The sequence below is a fragment of the Galeopterus variegatus genome, unplaced genomic scaffold, assembly GCF_000696425.1.
Source record: "Galeopterus variegatus unplaced genomic scaffold, G_variegatus-3.0.2 Scaffold1338, whole genome shotgun sequence".
Lineage (NCBI taxonomy): Eukaryota > Metazoa > Chordata > Mammalia > Dermoptera > Cynocephalidae > Galeopterus > Galeopterus variegatus.
Window position 1 is genome coordinate 301,736 of NW_007727449.1, and position 18,512 is coordinate 320,247.

The window sequence follows — 18,512 nt, forward strand, 5'->3', positions numbered from 1 at the left end:
TTTTTAGCTCCCACTTATGAGTGAGGACATAGGTATTTCTCTTTCTGTGCCTGGCTTATTTCACTTAACATAATTTCCTCTAAGTTTATCCATGTTGCTGCGAATGGCAGTATTTCTTCTTCTATGGCAGAGTAGTATTCTTTTTTTTTTTTTTTTTCTTTTTTTCCTTTTTGTCTTTTTTCGTGTCCGGCAACGGACCGCAACCCTCAGTGTCGCGCCTGTACCGGACCGGGACCGGCAATGGGATCGCAACCCTTGGTGCTGCGCCCGCCCCTCGCTCAGCCAGTGAGCGGGAACTGGTCTGTATGTGGTATCCGAACCCTCGGTGGGAGCGCCGCCGTGCTCCCAAGTGGCGCACTGTAGCAGTGCGCCAGCGGGCCGGCCCAGAGTAGTATTCTATTGTGTAAATATATCACATTTTCCTTATCCAGTCATCCAACAATGAACATTTAGGTTGGTTCCAACTTTTGGCTCCTATAAATAGAGCTGCAATAAACATGGGAGTGCAGGTATCCCTACAACATGATTTCCACTTCTATACCCAGCAGCAGAATTGCTGGATCACATGGCAGATCTATCTGTAGCTGTCTGGAGAACCTCCATACCATTTTCTATAATGACTGCACCATTTTACAGTCCCATCAACAGTGTAGGAGGGTTCCCCTTTCTCTGCATCCTCGCTAGCATTTGTTATTGTCTTTTTGATTATAGCCAGTTAACTTGAGTGAGATGATATCTCAATGACTTTGATTTGCATTCCCCTGATGCTGAGTGATACTGAGCATTTTTTCATGTGTCTCTCAGCCATTCGTATATCTTCCTCATTCATAAATATAGCTCCTTTGCTAATTTTTTAATCAGGTTATTTGGTTTTTTACTATTTAGTCGTTTCAGTTTCTTGTATACTCTGAATATTAATCCTTTGTCGGATGTATAGTTTGTGAATATTTTCTCCTATCCTGTAGGTTGTCTTTTCATTCTGTTGTTTCTTTTGCTGTGCGGAAGCTTTTTAGTTTGACATAATCCCATTTGTTTATTTTTCCTTTTGTTGCCTGTGTTTGGGGGTCATATTCATCAAGTCTTTGCCCAGTCCTACTTCCTGAAGTGTTTCCTCTATGTTTTCTTTTAGGAGTTTTATAGTTTCAGGTCTTACATATAAGTTCTTAATCCATTTTGAGTTGATTTTGGTATATGGTGAGAGGTATGGGTCTAGTTTCATTCTTCTACAAATGGATGTCCAGTTTTCCCAGCACCATTTATTGAAGAGGCAGTCTTTCCCCCCATGTATGTTCTTGGTGCCTTTGTCAAAGATCAGCTGGCTGTAAGTATGTGGGTTGATTTCTGGGTTCTCTATTCTGTTCCATTGGTCCCACTGTCTATTTTTATGCCAGTACTATGCTGTTTTGGTTACTATAGCTTTGTAGTATAATTTGTAGTCAGGTAGTGTCATGGCTTAGGCTTTATTTATCTTGCTCAGGATTGCTTTGGCTATTCAGGTACTTTTGTTGTTCCCTATGAATGTTAGGATTGTTTTTTCTATTTCTGTGAAGAATGTCATTGGTATTTTGATGGGGATTGTGTTCAATCTGTAGATACAGCTTTGAGTAGTATGGACATTTTCACAACGTTAATTCTTCCAATCCAAGAGCATGGAATGTCTTTCCATCTTTTTGTGTCCTCTTTAATTATTCTTTCAAAGGTGATTTGTAATTCTCATTGTAGAGATATTTCACCTTCCTTGGTTAAGTTTATTCCTAGGTTTTTGATTCTGTGTTTTTGGTGACTATTGTAATTGTGCTAGCTTTCTTGATTTCTTTTTCTGCTAGTTCATTGTTGGAGTATAAAAAAAGCTACTGATTTTTGCACATTCATTTGTATCCTGCAACTTTACTGAAATCGTGTATCAGCTGTAAAAGTTTTTCTGTAGAGTCTTTAGGCTTTTCCATAGAGAGGAACATGTCATCTGCAAACAGGGACAATTTCACTTCATCTTTTCCCATCTGGATGCTTTTTATTTCTTTCTCTTGCTTGAGTGCTCTGGCTAGTACTTCCAAAATTTTGTTAAATAGGAGTGGTGAGAGTGGGCATCATTGTCTTATTCCTGTTCTTAAGGGAAAAGCTTTCAACTTTTCCCCATTCAGGATGATACTGGCTGTGGGTTTGTCATGTATGTCTTTTATTGTGTTGAGATACTTTCCTTCTATGCCTAATTTGCTGAGAGTCTTTACCATGAAGGGACACTGAATTTTGTCAAATGGTGTTTCTCTGTCTATTGAGATATGACATGGTTTTGTCCTTGATTTTGTTGATGTGGTGTGTCACATTTATTGACTTGCATGTGTTGAACCACCCTTGCATCCCTGGGATGGATTCCACTTGATCATGGTATATAGTTTTTTTGTTATTTTGCTGTATTGTTTGCTAATATATTATTAGCAAATATATTCATCAGAGATATTGGCCTATAGTTTTCTTTCTTTCTTTTTTTGTATCCCTGTCAGGTTTGGGTATCAAGGTGATGCTGGCCTCATAGATTGAATTTGGGAGAATGGCCTCTGTTTCAACCTTCTGGAATAGTTTGAAAAGAATTGTTATTAATTCCTCTTTAAAGGTTTGGTAGAATTCAGCAGTAAAGCCATCCAGTCCTGGGCTTTGCTTTAGTAGGAGACTGCTGATTACTATTTCAATCTCATTCTTGTTATTGGTCTGTTCAGGTTTTTTATGTCTTCTTGATTCAGTCTTGGTAGTTTGTATGTATGTGTCCAGAAATTTATCCATTTCCTCCATATCTGAATTTGTTGGTGTATGGTTGTTTATAATAGACTCTACTGATTCTTTGTATTTCTGTGGTATCAGTTGTTATGTCTCCTTTTTCATTTCTGATTTTTGTTATTTGGGTCTTCTTTCCTTTTTTAGTTAGCCTAGCTAATGGTTTGTCTATTTTGTTTACCTTCTCAAAAAACCAATTTTTTTGTTTCATTGATTTTTTATATAGTTTTTGTGTCTCTATTTCACTTAGTTCGGCTTAGATCTTAATTATTTCTTTCCATCTACTAATTTTGGGGTTGGATTGTTCTTCTTTCTCTAGTTCTTTCAGGTGTGGTGTTAGGTTGTTTATTTGAAATCTTTCTATTCTTTTGATGTAAGTGTTTATTGCAATAAACTTCCCTCTTAGTACTGCTTTTGCTGTATCGCACAGGTTTTGGTATAATGTGTATTTATCTTCATGAAAGTTTTCATTTCCTGTTTAATTTCTTCTTGGACCCATAGGAGCATGTTGTTTAATTTCCATGTATTTGTATAGTTTCCAGAGTTTCCTTTGTCATTGATTTCTAGCTTTAACCTATTGTGGTCTGAAAAGATAGTTGAAATGATTTCAATTTTTAAAAATTTGCTGAGACTTGATTTGTGACCTAACTTGTGGTCTATCCTGGAGAATTTCCCATGTGCTCATGAGAGGAATGTATATTCTGTAGTTGTTGGATGAAATGTTCTGTACATATCTGCCAGGTCCAGTTGGTCTAAAGTGTAAATACTGTGTTGTCTGTTGATCTGTTGCCTAGATGATCTGTTCAATGCTGAGAGGGGTGTTCAGGTCCACAACTATTACCATATTGGAGATTATCTCTTCTTTTAGGTCTAATAGTGTTTGCGTTATATATCTGGGTATTCTGGTGTTGGGTGCATAAACAGTTGATTGTTATGTCTTTTTGCTGGATAGATCCTTTTTCATTATATAATGACCCTCTTAGGCTCTTTTTTATGATTTTTGGCTTAAAGTCTATTTTACCTGATATAAGAATAGCTATTGCTACTCGTTTTTGGTTTCCATTTGTGTGATATATCTTTTTCCATCCCTTCACTATTTGTGTGTGTACTTACAGGTAAGGTGAATCTCTTAAGACAGCAAATCACTGGGTTTAGCTTTTTAATACAATCGGTCACTCGGTGTCTTTTGAGTAGGGAATTTAATCCATTTACATTATTATTGACAGGTACTGATTTGCTCCTGGCATTTTATTGATTTTTGTTTGGATGTTTCAAATATCTTTTGTTCTTTTTTTCATCTTTTATTGTTTGTCTTCCGTGTTTGTTGGTTTTTTGAGGTGTTTAGATAAAGTTTCTTTCTCTTTTGTGTTTGCACTTTTGTTCTACTAGTGGGTTTTGTTCTTTCTTGTGTATTCATGGTGGTAATTACTGTTTTTTGGATTCCCTTGAGGATTTCTTTTTTTCCTTTTTGTCTTTTTTACTGACCTGTAACGGGATCACAACCCTCGGCGTCACGCCCGCACCGGGGACCGACAACGGGATCGCAACCGTCGGTGTTGCGCCCGCACCATGCTCAGCCAGTGAGCGGGAACCGGTCTCCACATGGGATCCGAACCCTCGGCGGAAGCACCGCCACGCTCCCAAGCGGCGCACTCTCCAGTGCTCCACCGGGCTGGCCCCTTGAGGATTTCTTATAGGGCTGGTCCTGTGGTGGTGGAACTCCTGCAGTTTTTGTTTGGGACATACAGTATTTCTCTCTCATTTCTGAAGGATATCCCTGGTGGGTATAGTATTTTTGGATGGCAGTTTTTCCTTTTAGTATTTTGAATATATCATCCCATTCTCTTCTGGCCTTTAGGGTTTCTATTGAGAAGTCTGCTGGTAGTCTGATGGGACTTCCTTATAGGTGACTTGACACTTTTTACTTGCTGTTTTTAAGATTCTCTCTTTGTCTCTGAGCTTTGCCAAATTGACTATAATGTGTCTCGGAGAGGATCTTTTGGGATTGAATCTGTTTGGGAATCTTTGAGCCTCCTGGATCTGAAGGTCTGTGTCTCTCCCTATACTATGGAAGAGTATTCTGTTATTATTTCATTGAACAGGTTTTCAATGCCTTTTCCTTTCTCCTGCCCTCCTGTAACACCCATGATTTGGATGTTTGTTATGCTTCAGGTTATCTGCTAGCTCTCTTAGATTTTCTTCATTTTTAAATTCATTTTTGTTTTTCTTCTATCTGCCTGGGTTATTTCAAAAAGACCATATTCAAGATCAGAGATTCTTTCTTCTGATTGTTCTAACCTGCTGCTTAAGCTCTTGGTTGTGTTTTTTTTTTTTCCCCCTTTTTGTCTTTTTTCGTGTCCGGCAACGGATCGCAACCCTCAGTGTCGCGCCCGTACCGGACCGGGACCGGCAACGGGATCACAACCCTCAGTGTTGCTCCCACACCTCGCTCAGCCAGTGAGCAGGAACTGGTCTGTATGTGGGATCCGAACCCTTGGCGGGAGCGCCACCACGCTCCCAAGCGGCGCACTGTAGCAGTGCGCCACCGGGCCAGCCCTTGGTTGTGTTTTTTATTTCACTGAATGAATCCTTTGGCTCTAGCAGTTCTGCTACATTCTTTTTTAAGGCATTAATATCTTTGTACATTTCCTCTTTCAGATCCTGGATTCTCATTTCATCGTGTCGTCTGAGTCTTCTTGTATCTCCTTGAGTTTCCTTCAGATTATTGCTCAGAATTTGTTTTCAGTCATTTCTAGGGTTTCCTGCTCTATGGAGTCAGGTACTTGAGAATTATTATATTCCTTTGGTGGTGTCATATTTTCTTGTTTTTTCATATTTCTAGTATCTCTATGTTGATGTCTAGTAATCCAGTAGAGCAGTTGCTTCTTCTAATTACTCTGGAGTGGGTTTTGAGGAGAGAGACTTCCTCCTGTAGATGTGTTTTATACTGACTGATGAGTGGGGTCTTTCAGTATTGGTTCCAGGTAGATGCAGTAGTGTACTCTCCACGTGGGCATTTAGGCTGTATTCAGTGTTGGAACTGCATGTGAGTGCCTCTATGGCTTAGTCACTGGAGCACTTAGTGATTACTTGCTGAGGTTGGTGACACTATGTTGATTCATCCAGGATGTGGGCAAGTTCTCAAGTTCTTGGTAGAAGTACCTGGGTGCCCTGTCGCTCCTTGGCTGTGGTGAGTGACCCTGTGCAGGCCTATTGGCACCCTGGCTAGCTCCCTGTGACCCTGATGAGCGCACTGGGGTAGGTGATGCTCCTCAATTTGAATGGGTGACCCTGGGTCACCTCTTCCTCTTTCCTCTAGGCAGAGGCTCCTCCTGGGACCATGCTTACCCAGTTGGAGGATGGGTTGGTGGTGACTGGGAATTTTCTTCCTTACTCTACTTGGGTATCCTGGGTTTCTGTTCTCTTGGGGGGTTCTACATGTGTCTCTCCCCAGATCAAGGCAGTCCCTTGAGCTGCACACATACCTCCCACCTCCAGGTGTGTTACTGTATATGATAGCATAATTCCCCGTGGGTTGGGCCACTGGGTCACAGGTCTGCGCTCTCTCACCTCTTTCCCTGGGCTCTATTGGTGATTTTCCTTCTGTCTATGCCAATGAGTGGTCAGCGGGCTACCTATAAGGTGGTGGTGGCTGTGAGCTATCCTTGTGGCAGCAGTTGCTGTGGCAGTGGTTGTTGTGGACCACTCACACAGCCCCAGTGTCTGCAGCAGCAGTGGGGAGCATTGCTGCCAGCAAGGTTGCTGGGCCTGCTGCTGCCATCAGTCAGGCGGGCAGGGTCACTTCCTGGGGCAATGAGGTCACTGGGCGTGCTGTTGCTGTCAGTCGGGTGGGTAGGGTTGCTTCTGGGATCAGCCATTGGACACACTGGTGCCAGCAGCTGGGCAAGTGGAGTTGCTTCCTGGGGCCAGCAAGGTCACCAGGTGCACTGGTAATGTCCCCAAATTTTCATATTTTGAAACGAAAACTATTTGTTAATGTTTCAAACATTTTTACACATCTTTGAAAAGCTACTGCCCTGGGCACAGTGCTTTTAGTAACTTCTGGCTAAAATGGCCTTAGATGGTGGAACCAGTAATCAAAAACAAGGGAAGAGAAGCAAGGAAAGACGCTATTCTGTTTTCAACATGTTGCATTTGAAGTAGCAGAGAGTTTGGTATAGATGAAAAAGGTTTGGAGCCAAGAGGTTGGATTTTTTTTTTTTCCTTTTTGTCTTTTTTACTGACCGGCAATGGAATCGCAACCCTCAGTGTTGCGCCCGCACCGCGCTCAGCCAGTGAGCGGGAACCGGTCTCCACATGGGATCTGAACCCTCGGCGGGAGCGCCGCCACACTCCCAAGCGGCGCACTCTCCAGTGCGCCACCGGGCCGGCCCAAGAGGTTGGATTTTGAATTTTGTCTCCTTTAAATCTGTATTAGTCAGGGTTCTCTAGGCAGACAGAATCAATAGGATACATTATAATTATATGAGAGGGATTTATTACGGAAATTAGCTCTTGTGACTATGAAGAAAAGTTCCACGACAGGCCATCTATAAACTGGATGCCGGTAGCATGGCTCAGTCCAAGTCCAAAGTCCTCAAAACCAGGGAAGCTGATGGTGTCCTTGTTGTAAGTTCTGGAACCCAAAAGCTGAAGAATCTTGAGCTCTGATGTCCCTCGACAGGAGAGAAGAGTGTATCCCAGCTCCAGCAGATAGAGAGAGCACTTCACCTCTTTCCTCTGTCTTTTGTTCTCTCTGAACCCCCAGTGGATTGGATGGTTCCTACCCACACTGAGGGTGGGTCTTTCCCACCCAATCCAATCAGACTGTCATAATCTCTGCTGGAAACACCCTCACAGAAACACCTACAAAGATTACTTTACCGGGTTTCTCAGCATTCCTTCATCTAACCAAGTTGACACCTAGAATTAACCTTCACAACTTCTTAACTGTGTGATCTTGAGTAAATTTACTTAACCTTCTCTAATCATCTTTGGTAAAGATGGGACAGACTCCATCTCTGTATCTCACTTAATGTCCCATGATCCCACCCAGAAGCCTGAGCTTTATGCTTTTATTGCCTCCCTCTTCCTACCCACATCCAAAGAATCACCTAGTCCAACCAATTTTACCTCCTGAACTTCTCTATAATAGCTTCCCCCTCTCAATTGCTATTCCACAGTCAAATTCAGGCAAGGTTATCTCTTATATAACATGCTAATGTCTATCTCTAGATGGCCAACAGCTAATACAAGGAAAGGATATGAATGGTCAGATGTGTAAGGCTTTTACTTTCTGATCTAGTCTAATCCGCCTGAAAATCTATCCTTCCTGAGCTTTAAAAAATAATCTAGTATTACTTTACATGTCAGTTTTGAACAAAACATTTACATTATAAAAGTATATAAAAGTCAGCAGATGGATAGCACTTAGGTACAAATAGACCCTTATTTCAAACTTGAAACTTAAGGCACAGACTAGTTAGTCTATCTGGTTATGGGAAGTAAAGTACAATTTTCTTTTTTTTTTTCTTTTTTTTTTTTTGTCTTTTTCTGTGTCCGGCAACGGATCGCAACCCTCAGTGTTGCCCCCGTACCGGACCAGGACCGGCAACGGGATCGCAACCCTCGGTGTTGCCCCCGCGCCTCGCTCAGCCAGTGAGCGGGAACCGGTCTGTATGTGGGATCCGAACCCTCGGCGGGAGCGCCTCTGCGCTTCCCATGCGGCGCACTAGCGCAGTGCGCCACCGGGTCGGCCCGTAAAGTACAATTTTCTACAGTAAGATTCTCCCACCTTCAGGGGTTATACAAACTTACTCTAATTAGGACATGAATATACCCTTGAACAACACGTGTTTGAACTGTGTTGCATCACATATACGCAGATTTTTTGAATAAATATATTGGAAAATTTTTGATTAGCTATGTCATGAATGTAAGGGGAGTCAAAAGTTGTATTTGCATTTTTGACTGCACAGGAGTTGGCACCCCTAACCTCCATGTTGTTCAAGGGTCAACTGTGTAACATTTAAATATATGTTATGTTATACTCACTACATGAGGGTTTTTTTGTTTGTTTGTTTGTTTGTTTTTAAACACATATGGTCTCCTGCTGTAATTTAGTGTGCCTTTTTTTTATTCTCAGAAGCAAGTTAAAGATATGTAATATATTATCTCTATATATTATCTTTATAAGTAACTCTTTAAAAATAAAGTGATCTTAGAATAAAGCAGTACACTCTAAAAATATTTCCACTTTTTGGGCTGGCCTGGTGGCGCACTGCTACAGTGCGCCGCTTGGGGGTGCAGCAGCACTCCCACCGAGGGTTCGGATCCCACATACAGACCGGTTCCCGCTCACTGGCTGAGCGAGGTGCGGGCGCGGCACCGAGGGTTGCGATCCCGTTGCCGGTCCCGGTCCAGTACAGGCGTGACACTGAGGGTTGCGATCCGTTGCCGGACACGAAAAAAGAAAAAAAATAAAAAATAAAAATATTTCCACTTTTAGAACTATAAGTTTATCTCTATTCACAATCACATACAGTCATGTGCCACATAAGGACGTTTCAGTCCACAGACTGATATACAATGGTGGTCCCACAAGATTATAATGGCTATAACATGCGGCCTAGGTGTGTAGTACACTATACCATCTATGTTTGTGTAAGTACACTATGTTTGCACAACTACAAAATCACATAATAATGCATTTTTTAGAACATATCCCTGTTGGTAAGTGAGGGATGACTGAACATTCTCATTTTTGCATTCATTCAAGAAACATTTAACTCCCATGCATTTCTTTGTCACTAAAAACATTCTCAAGTAACCAGCATTACATCAAATTTCACTGAAAATCTGAGCTTATATTTAATTTCCTTTCATAGCTCTATCACATTTAATAGACTAACTAGAATTATTTTTATTGGAAAAAAAATCTAAAACTAAAGAATAAAAATTATTTTGATCACTAGGGTTATGGATAATCTACTTTCCAATTTCAGTGTTATAATGCTTTCATAACAATGATTTTTTAAAAAGATATTTAAAAATATTATTTAAATCCTTTCAAGTGGTTATCCTATCAGCTACATACTCTTCATAACTATACTGTAAATCAAAGTATCATACTTAAGACACCTATGTTCAGCATTAGAGGAAAGTTACTATGGTATTATTAGTTCAACATGTTTCAGTTATTGATTCAACATATACTTATTGTGCCTCCATCACATACGGGGACTAAGTTAGGTTCTAAGGATATAATGATAAGCCAAAACTTGACATGATTCTAGCTCTAATGGTTTTCAAACAATCCAATAAAACAGAGTGTTTGAAAATAGAGATCAATTGAAATATAGAGATCAACTGAATAATCACACAAATGAATGTCCAATTAAAATCTGAGACGAGCAGTCTGAAATAAAGGAATATCATTCTATGAGCATTTATAACAATCATTTTTTTTTTTTTTTTGACCAGTAAGGGGATCGCAACCCTTGGCACAGTGTCGTCCGCACCACGCTCAGCCAGTGAGCGCACCGGCCATCCCTATATAGGATCCGAATCTGCAGCCTCGGCACTACCAGCGCCGCACTCTCCGTGTGAGCCATGGGGCCGGCCCTATAACAATCATTACTGCAGGAGTGAATATTGAAAAAATTTGACCTAGAGGGGTAGTGGAGGAGCGCTGTCAGAGAAGGCTTCCAAAGGAAGTGATTCTTGAACTGAAATCTAAAGGTTGAGAAAGTTAAGTAGGTTAATTAGTGGAGGGGACAAAATAGCCCTTCCCCTTTTAAAAAGATCACTCTAGCTACAATACTAAGAATAGACTAGACATGAGAAAACAGTCAGGAGACTATCACAATGAACAGACTGGAGATGATGGAAATTATTAGTGGCTGTGGAAATGGAGAGACATGAACAGATACAAGAGCTATTTTGGAAATTAAATCAATAGGATAGTGGTGGATTGAATATGAAGTAAGGAATGAAGAAAACAGCATCATGGATAGCTCCTAGATTTTTGGCTCATGCAGTTAGATCCTGAATTAGTTTTCTACTGCTACTGTATCAAATTACCACAAACTCAGTTGTTTAAAACAAAACAAATAATCTATTATCATACAGATCTGTAGATCACAGGTCTAAATCACGGTGTTGGCAGGGTTTGTTCCTTTATGGAGGTCCTAGGACAGAATCTGTTTCCTTGCCCTTTCCAATATCTAGTTAATGGCAAACACTTTCTGTATCTTGCAAGATTAAAAAAGGAATAGGGTGGCCAGTTAGTTCAGTTGATTAGAGCATGGTGTTGTAACACCAAGGTCAAGAGTTAAGATCCCTATACCGGCTAGCTGCCAAAAAAAAAAAAAAAGGTATTAAAAAAATAATAAAAAGGAAAAAGAAATAAGCTCTAATGTTTGTTCAGGTGATCTCCCCATGTTCACATTCTCTCTCATTGGTACCCTAAGGACTTGTTCCTTTTTAAGCTACCACCACTTTTTGTATCTATTGAGGTTTCTCTTCTTTCCTATTATTGTTATTATTATCTAGCATTCTCTCTCCCTATTCATTTTATTAACATCACTAGATTCCTGTTAGCCCCATGCTGACAATTCTCTTTCAGTGAATATTTTTCATTGGATAGGATACAGTTGGTTAGCATTCAGTTTTCTAAGTTATACTCACATTACAGATCTCGCACACCAATCCGAATGGATCTGGGGATCTCAATTTCTCTCCTAACTAGGCAAATATTCTCAAGGTATTTTGTCTCATATTCTGCCTTGACCCAGTTTCATTCCCAAATTCACCTTGGGGCCTACAGATCAACCCTGGCATGAGAAATCTAATTTATTATCTTTGCCTTAACAATTAAAATGAAACAAAAAGAACTCTAGCTTGTAAAAACCTACCTCAAATTATGTTTTTGCGTATACACACTCATCTTTAAGAAGGTACAAATGCAAGAATTTTAAGATAATTTTTATGCATCACTGGCATAAACTTTTAATTGAGAGTAGCAGATCTTAGTATAAGCCTAAAGGATAAATTCGCTTTCCTTCTGTACTATAGACAGTTTAGGTTAACACCTGCACTTGTGTCTGAGGTCAAATAAGACACCTCCCAGGAGATATGCCATCCCATTCCTACACAGCACTCTGAAGTCACAGCTGAGAATATCCAGAGTGGCCCAAAATCAATAGTTCCCACCACCTGACGATCTATATGTGTTACAGTTATTACTATAAGCATTTTGAGATAACTATAAAATAAAAATATCAAAGAAAAGAATTCATGCTCCTTACTCAGTATTTCACCAGGTCTCTGAAGTCAAGGTGAACCAATTCAACTGCCATCACATGATTATAGTATCTCTATATTTCCCAATAATGAAATACTTTGTGCTACTTCACACAGGAGTGTCCCTTGGCCAAACTCCAGTATGACAATCTGCCCCTACATACTAAAATTCTTAAAATATTACTTCTTTTTTTTTTTTTTTGTCTTTTTGTCTTTTTTCCGTGTCTGGCAACGGATCGCAACCCTCAGTGCTGCCCCCATACCGGACCGGGGACCGGCAACGGGACCGCAACCCTCGGTGCTGCTCCCGCGCCTCGCTCAGCCAGTGAGCGGGAACCGGTCTGTATGTGGGATCCGAACCCTCGGGCGGGAGCGCCGCCGCGCTTCCCAAGTGGCACACTATCCAGTGCGCCACTGGGCCGGCCCAAAATATTACTTCTTATTAATCAAATAATTATTGAGAACCCACCAAATGTTCCACACTACATTATATGCTGTGAAGAATATGAGACTTCAGTGACTGCCTGCCAAGAGTTTATGGAACTTAGCAGTCCTGATTAGTATTAAAGTATGAAAGACTGCTAGATATGAAAGAGGACTTCATGAACACAAGGAATTTTGTCCTCTACATCACAGACATTAATAAATTACAATGCACAGATCAAGATTTTTTAAAAATCATAATTCTTTCAGTTATCATTTTAAGATAATTAAGGCACTTGGTATTCAATCTCCATATTAAATAATTCTTCTACACATAAACAGTACAGAAATGATTTAATATAGAGTATAATACAATAGATCTGAATACATAAGAATTTAAATTTTTACTGAGTCTGGGAGTCTATAGAACATGATATGGACTCCCTCTGGTGGTACCTAATAGCAGTAGTTCTATGACACCAACAAAAATCACTAAGAAACAGCAACAAAAGCCTAAGGACTAATCTAAATTTACTTCAATTCAGATTAGTATATATTTCATAGTGGATTTGACTGTGAATCAATCAAAGGCAACACTAAAAATGATTGTGATTTTACTGCAACTGCTGAAAAAAAGTAACCAGCAAATTGTAAATCTCAATTATTTCTGCTATTAGAATAGAGGGATGATTTAAAACTCATTTCCATTTGGACTGGACTGTGTAATTTTTAGCAGCATATTTTCTTTCCAAAATAGACTTCTCTTAGTTTTCGTTTTGTCTCAAACTAAATTATTTTTAATCTGAGCCCTTATAACTTACTGGTGAAAAGAAGAGGTAAATGAGCATAAGGGAATGTTGACCTATGATTAGTCCATAGAGCACACAAATTATACATGGTTATTTGAGAGAAGAATGGAACAGTATTAGCTGATTATAGCTAGTAAAGCTGTCAACACAGCTTTTTTTTAAAAAAAAGATGACCGGTAAAGGGATCTTAACCCTTGACTTTGTGTTGTCAGCACCACGCTCTCCCAGTGAGTGAACCGGCCATCCCTATATGGGATCCGAACCCATGGCCTTGTTGTTATCAGCACCGCACTCTACCGAGTGAGCCACGGGCCAGCCCTCAACACAGCTTTTTACAGTAGTAAACTTCTGTAAAACTTGTATAACCTTTAGTTAGTCCTAAATACAACTAATGGACTAAAACAGAATCAGCAGGCTTCCAGTCTCCAGTACTGGCAGTAATGTGGTTCAACTAACCCTGCCATAAATATAATAACAAATTCTGAACAAAATACTAAAAATTCATTATCTGAAGGTACTGGAGATTAACCCAAATTAGGCAGAAACTGCAACTGGTGAGATCTGGGAACTTGTAGCCCTTTACCTGAAGCATTTCCCAATGTACAAACAGCTTGGATAGACTTTACTAGCTTGAGATGTCAAGGACAGAGTTCAGAGCTGGCAGAGTAGCAAAAAAATTAGGGGAGAAACATAAGAAGGAAAGGCAGAAGGAATAAAACCCAATCTATGCATATAAAATCCATTTCAATTTTTGCCTGCTAGAGCAAAAATCACATTTCAGAAGAATACAAGAGAATCCAGAGTCTCTACAATGTATTAGTAATAATGTCAAGTATCCAATAACAAATCATTATTTATAGGGGGAAAAGAAAAAAAAAAAAGGAAAATGTGACCCACATGCAAAAAAATTCAGCCAAAAGAAATCAACTTCAAGATGACCAAGATGATGCAATTAGCAGTAAAGGACTTAAAATCGACTACTATAAATATGTTCAAGAACTTAAGGAAAATAGACACATAATAATTAAAAGGGGTATTTAGTAGAAAAGTATGAACTACAGAAACAACCCCAAAATTCTAGAGCTAAAAAAGTATAATAATTAAAGCAAAATGTTCACTGGATTAAATTAACAGCAGATGGAGATGGCAGAACAGTCATTAAACTTGAAGTTAGACCATGGAAATTTTTCAATCTGAAGAACAAAGAGAAAAAATATTGAGGAAAAATAAGCAAAGCCTAGGAGATCTGTAAGGCAATAACAAGTAGTCTAATATATGAGTAATTGCAGTCCCAAAAGAAGAGCAAAGGTTAAGTCAAAAAAAAAAATTTTTTTTTTGGGGGGGGGCCAGCCCAGTGGCGCACTGCTACAGTGGCCCTTGGGAGCGCGCCGGCGCTCCCGCCGAGGGTTCGGATCCCACATACAGACCGGCCACTCACTGGCTGAACGAGGTGCAGGGGCAACACCGAGGGTTGTGATCCCGTTGCCGGTCCCGGTCCGGTACGGGCACGACACTGAGGGTTGCGATCCGTTGCCGGTGACAAAAAAAGGGAAAAAAAAAAAAAATTTTTTTTTGCATAATGCATGAAAACGTCCCAAATTTAGTGAAACACATCAACCTATAGATCCCAAAACACTCAAACCCCAAGCAAGGGGCCAGCCCGGTGGCGCACTGGAGAGTGCGTAGCTCGGGAGCGCGGCAGTGCTCCCGCAGAGGGTTCGGATCCCATGTGGAGACAGGTTCCCGCTCACTGGCTGAGCACGGAGGGCGCAACACCGAGGGTTGCGATCCCGTTACCGGTCAGTAAAAAAGACAAAAAAAAAAAAAGGAAAAAAAAACCCCAAGCAAGAAAACCATCCCTAGGCATATCATAGTCAAACTGCTGAAATACAAAGAATCTTGAAAGCAGCCCAAGAAAAATAACACATTACCTATAGAGTAAGAAAGAACAACACCATTAAGAAAATGAAAAGGCAACAAGACTGGGAAGAAATATTTGCAAAACATTTATCTGTCAAAGGACTTGAATCCAGACTGAAAAACAAGCAAAACTTGATCATAAAAAGAAATGACTCAATTTTTAAAAAGAATGAGCAGAAGATCTGAACACACACTTCACAAAGATTTACAATGGCTAATAAGTACATTCATCATCAGGGAAACACAATTTTACAATGAGATGTCACTTCACACATCCTAGAATGGCTACATTAAAAAGATAATACTGATAACACTAAATGTGGAACAATCAGAACTCTCACACATTGCTAGAAGGAATATAAAATAGTACAACCACTTTGGAAAAAGGTTTGATGTAACCATATACTCAACTGCTCCACTCCTAGGTATTTATGCAAGAGAAATAAAAATGTGTCTACAAAAAGACTTATAAACAAATGCTCACGGCAGCTTTATTCATAACAGCCAATACTGAAACAACCTCAAAGCCCACAAACAGAAGAATGAATAAACAAATTGTGATATATTCATACAATGGAATATTATTCCACAATAACAAGGAATGAACTACTGATTCATGTATAATATGGATGAGTGCACACTTTATGATTCCATTTATATTAAGTTTGAGATAAGATAAAACTAAGATAAAAAATACCAGAACAGATAGAACAGAGATGAGTAACTAAAAATATTATGGGTCAAACATACATAGAGTCAAACAGGATCAGACTTGATTAGGAAGCTATAAAGGCTTGTTTCAAATTTTTAAGCAGGAAACTACTTACAAAGTGCGATTTCATATGTTCTAGAGATTAAATTTTGCTTTTTAAAAATATTTTACAACAAAAACTCTTTGATAAGTGAATGTATCTACCTTGATTAGCTTTAGAGCGGTCTTAACACAGATGAAATGTGTACAAAAGCTTTTAGAGCAATGAAGATAAAGGCATGGATATTGCCTGAGGACACTACATATACATATATTTTTAAAAGATGACCGGTAAGGGGATTTTAACCCTTGACTTGGTGTTGTCAGCACCATGCTCACCCAGTGAGCCAACCGGCCATCCCCATATGGGATCTGAACCCGTGGCCTTGGTGTTATCAGCACCACACTCTCCCGAGTGAGCCATGGGCCGGCCCCCTGAGGATAATATAACTTCTTTAAAAGTGGTTCTGATTTCAAGTAAAAGAGCAAGAGAACACATATGTCAAGGAGGACAAAAAATTTACAATGCGAATAATCTTAACACAGATTAAAACATAAGATTAATAATATTAAGGATGAGATATATCTGATACACTGTTGGATCAGTTTCAAATTTGGGGTTTTACTTTGCTATTCATTTTTTAAATTCTGGTTACAGTGACTGCCCTATCCTAAAATTTCTCATATTCAAATATATTTAGTAAATGGTGACAAAGTTCCTAGTAATAAAACAAATTCTAAAATGCATTACCTTGTCCTGAAGGGTTTGCTGTCATCTTCCTATTGTTTCAATGATGTCCAGTGGCAACTGGTCAGCACTTTACAATCACCTGTAGAAAATACATGTACACACATATAAAATGCACCATACTTTATTTTATTTTATTTGTGACCGGTAAGGGGATGGTAACCCTTGGCTTGGTGTCGCCCGCACCGCGCTCTGCCAGTGAGCGCACCGGCCATCCCTATATAGGATCCGAACCCGCGGCCTTGGCGCTCGGACGCCGCTGCGCTCCCAGCGCCACACTTTAATAGCAAACTAAAAGTTGTCAGGAACAGCTAGCCTTCCTAAGATGAAATGTTTGCACTTTCTTAATCTCTTCAGAAAGATACATTTGAAAAGCACACAGACCTTAAATCACAAATTTAAACTGCAAGGGCCTCAAGCATTTAACTAAATAGAGGATAAAGGTAATTGTTTATTCCTGAAGATGTTAATACCAACACTTAGCTTTACTCTGCCTTTAATATACATCATTAGGTTGTATTTACCAAATACCACCAAATATATCATCCAACTGATAGCATTTATACGATCACAATGCTAGGACTATGTTACCTCTCCATTTATTTAGAAAACGTGCCCAGCAACTACTGTGTACACTGAAAGCTAAAAAGGGAAAGAAGCCTAACATTTATCAAGCACCTACTCTACACCATACATTGTGTAAGATGCTTGAAATTAGTTCTTTATTTATCACCATTATACAGATGTGGAGACCATACCCAGGGTCACAAAGCTAGTAAAAATACTTCGGGCTGCTTGTTTCCAAACCTCGTGCTTTTTTACTAGGCCCTGGGGAGGTCCCAAAATGAGCAAGATCCTACTCCTGACCGAATTCAGTAGGAAAATATAGTCTTATTCAAGCAACCATACTAAAAACAAACAGAACCCCTCAAACGCGCTCTCTAAAAGGTGTTAATAGAGCCCCAGAGGCAGCGAACTGGTTCTGTTGAAGAGATGAGTGATGCATTCTAGGGAGGGCAGAAAAGGTACAAGGTCTAGAAAACTGATGCCGGTTTTCAAACAATCCTTAGGTGTCCCCTGCGTCTGATGCCCAGGGCGGGCGAAGGCGGGTTAGGACTGGGGGACAACAGAGCCATCTTGTGAAGGAGAACGTTAAGCAGGTATGTGACAGGGATGGACTGACTTCTTGGAAGGATCCCTGCCCGCGGGCGTGGAGGGCAGGCTGAGTCCGGGGTACGGCCAAAACGAAGGAAAGAAGGGAGAACGAGAAACGTCTGGTAGCAAGGTCAGCGGGGAGGCCGCTGCCCTGTGGCAACAAAGACGGCCGCGACAGGTCAACGCCGGGGCCACATTCCTTCATTCCGCAGCGCCGCCACGCTGTCCTACTTACCGGGGACGCGAGGGAGCCCGCCAGGGCCTCGCAGTCTGATCGCGTCCCTCCAAAGGGGCGCGACCACTTAGAAACAAGCAAACCAAGCGCAACCGGGCCGCACTACTCTCTTCCCACCCGCCCCCGCGGTGCTTCTGCCTCCTGACTGACGAGCGCCGGAGGGAGCGGAAGTCCCACCCTCCGCCTGGACCCAATGGCCGCCGCCCACAGCGCTTCGCACTTTAGCAGCTGCCGCAGTGCAGACGCCATTTTGCCTCCGGAGAGTGACAGCCGAAGAGGCTCATGGGAGATGCAGGCAGTACTGTTTGGGGCGGGGCCCGAGTGGGGGCGGGGCGAGGGGCGGGGCTGCTTGGCAGGGCGGGGCGGAGAATGGCTGGGTCCCTAGCACCGAGGTTGGCT

The 18,512-nt window shown here is 40.8% G+C and overlaps 1 protein-coding gene across 1 annotated transcript in view; it reads right to left on the minus strand.

Annotated features, from left to right (window-relative positions):
• Positions 1 to 18,228, minus strand: part of INIP (INTS3 and NABP interacting protein) — a 34,282-nt gene extending 16,054 nt beyond the window's left edge. Inside the window, exons 1-2 of the mRNA XM_008576360.1 lie at positions 18,114 to 18,228; positions 16,727 to 16,805 (exon numbers count right to left, since the gene is read on the minus strand). Coding sequence (XP_008574582.1) covers positions 16,727 to 16,751 — 25 coding nt within the window. The 5' untranslated portion in view covers positions 16,752 to 16,805; positions 18,114 to 18,228. The remainder of the gene's footprint in view (positions 1 to 16,726; positions 16,806 to 18,113) is intronic.
• Positions 18,229 to 18,512: the final 284 nt, after the last annotated feature.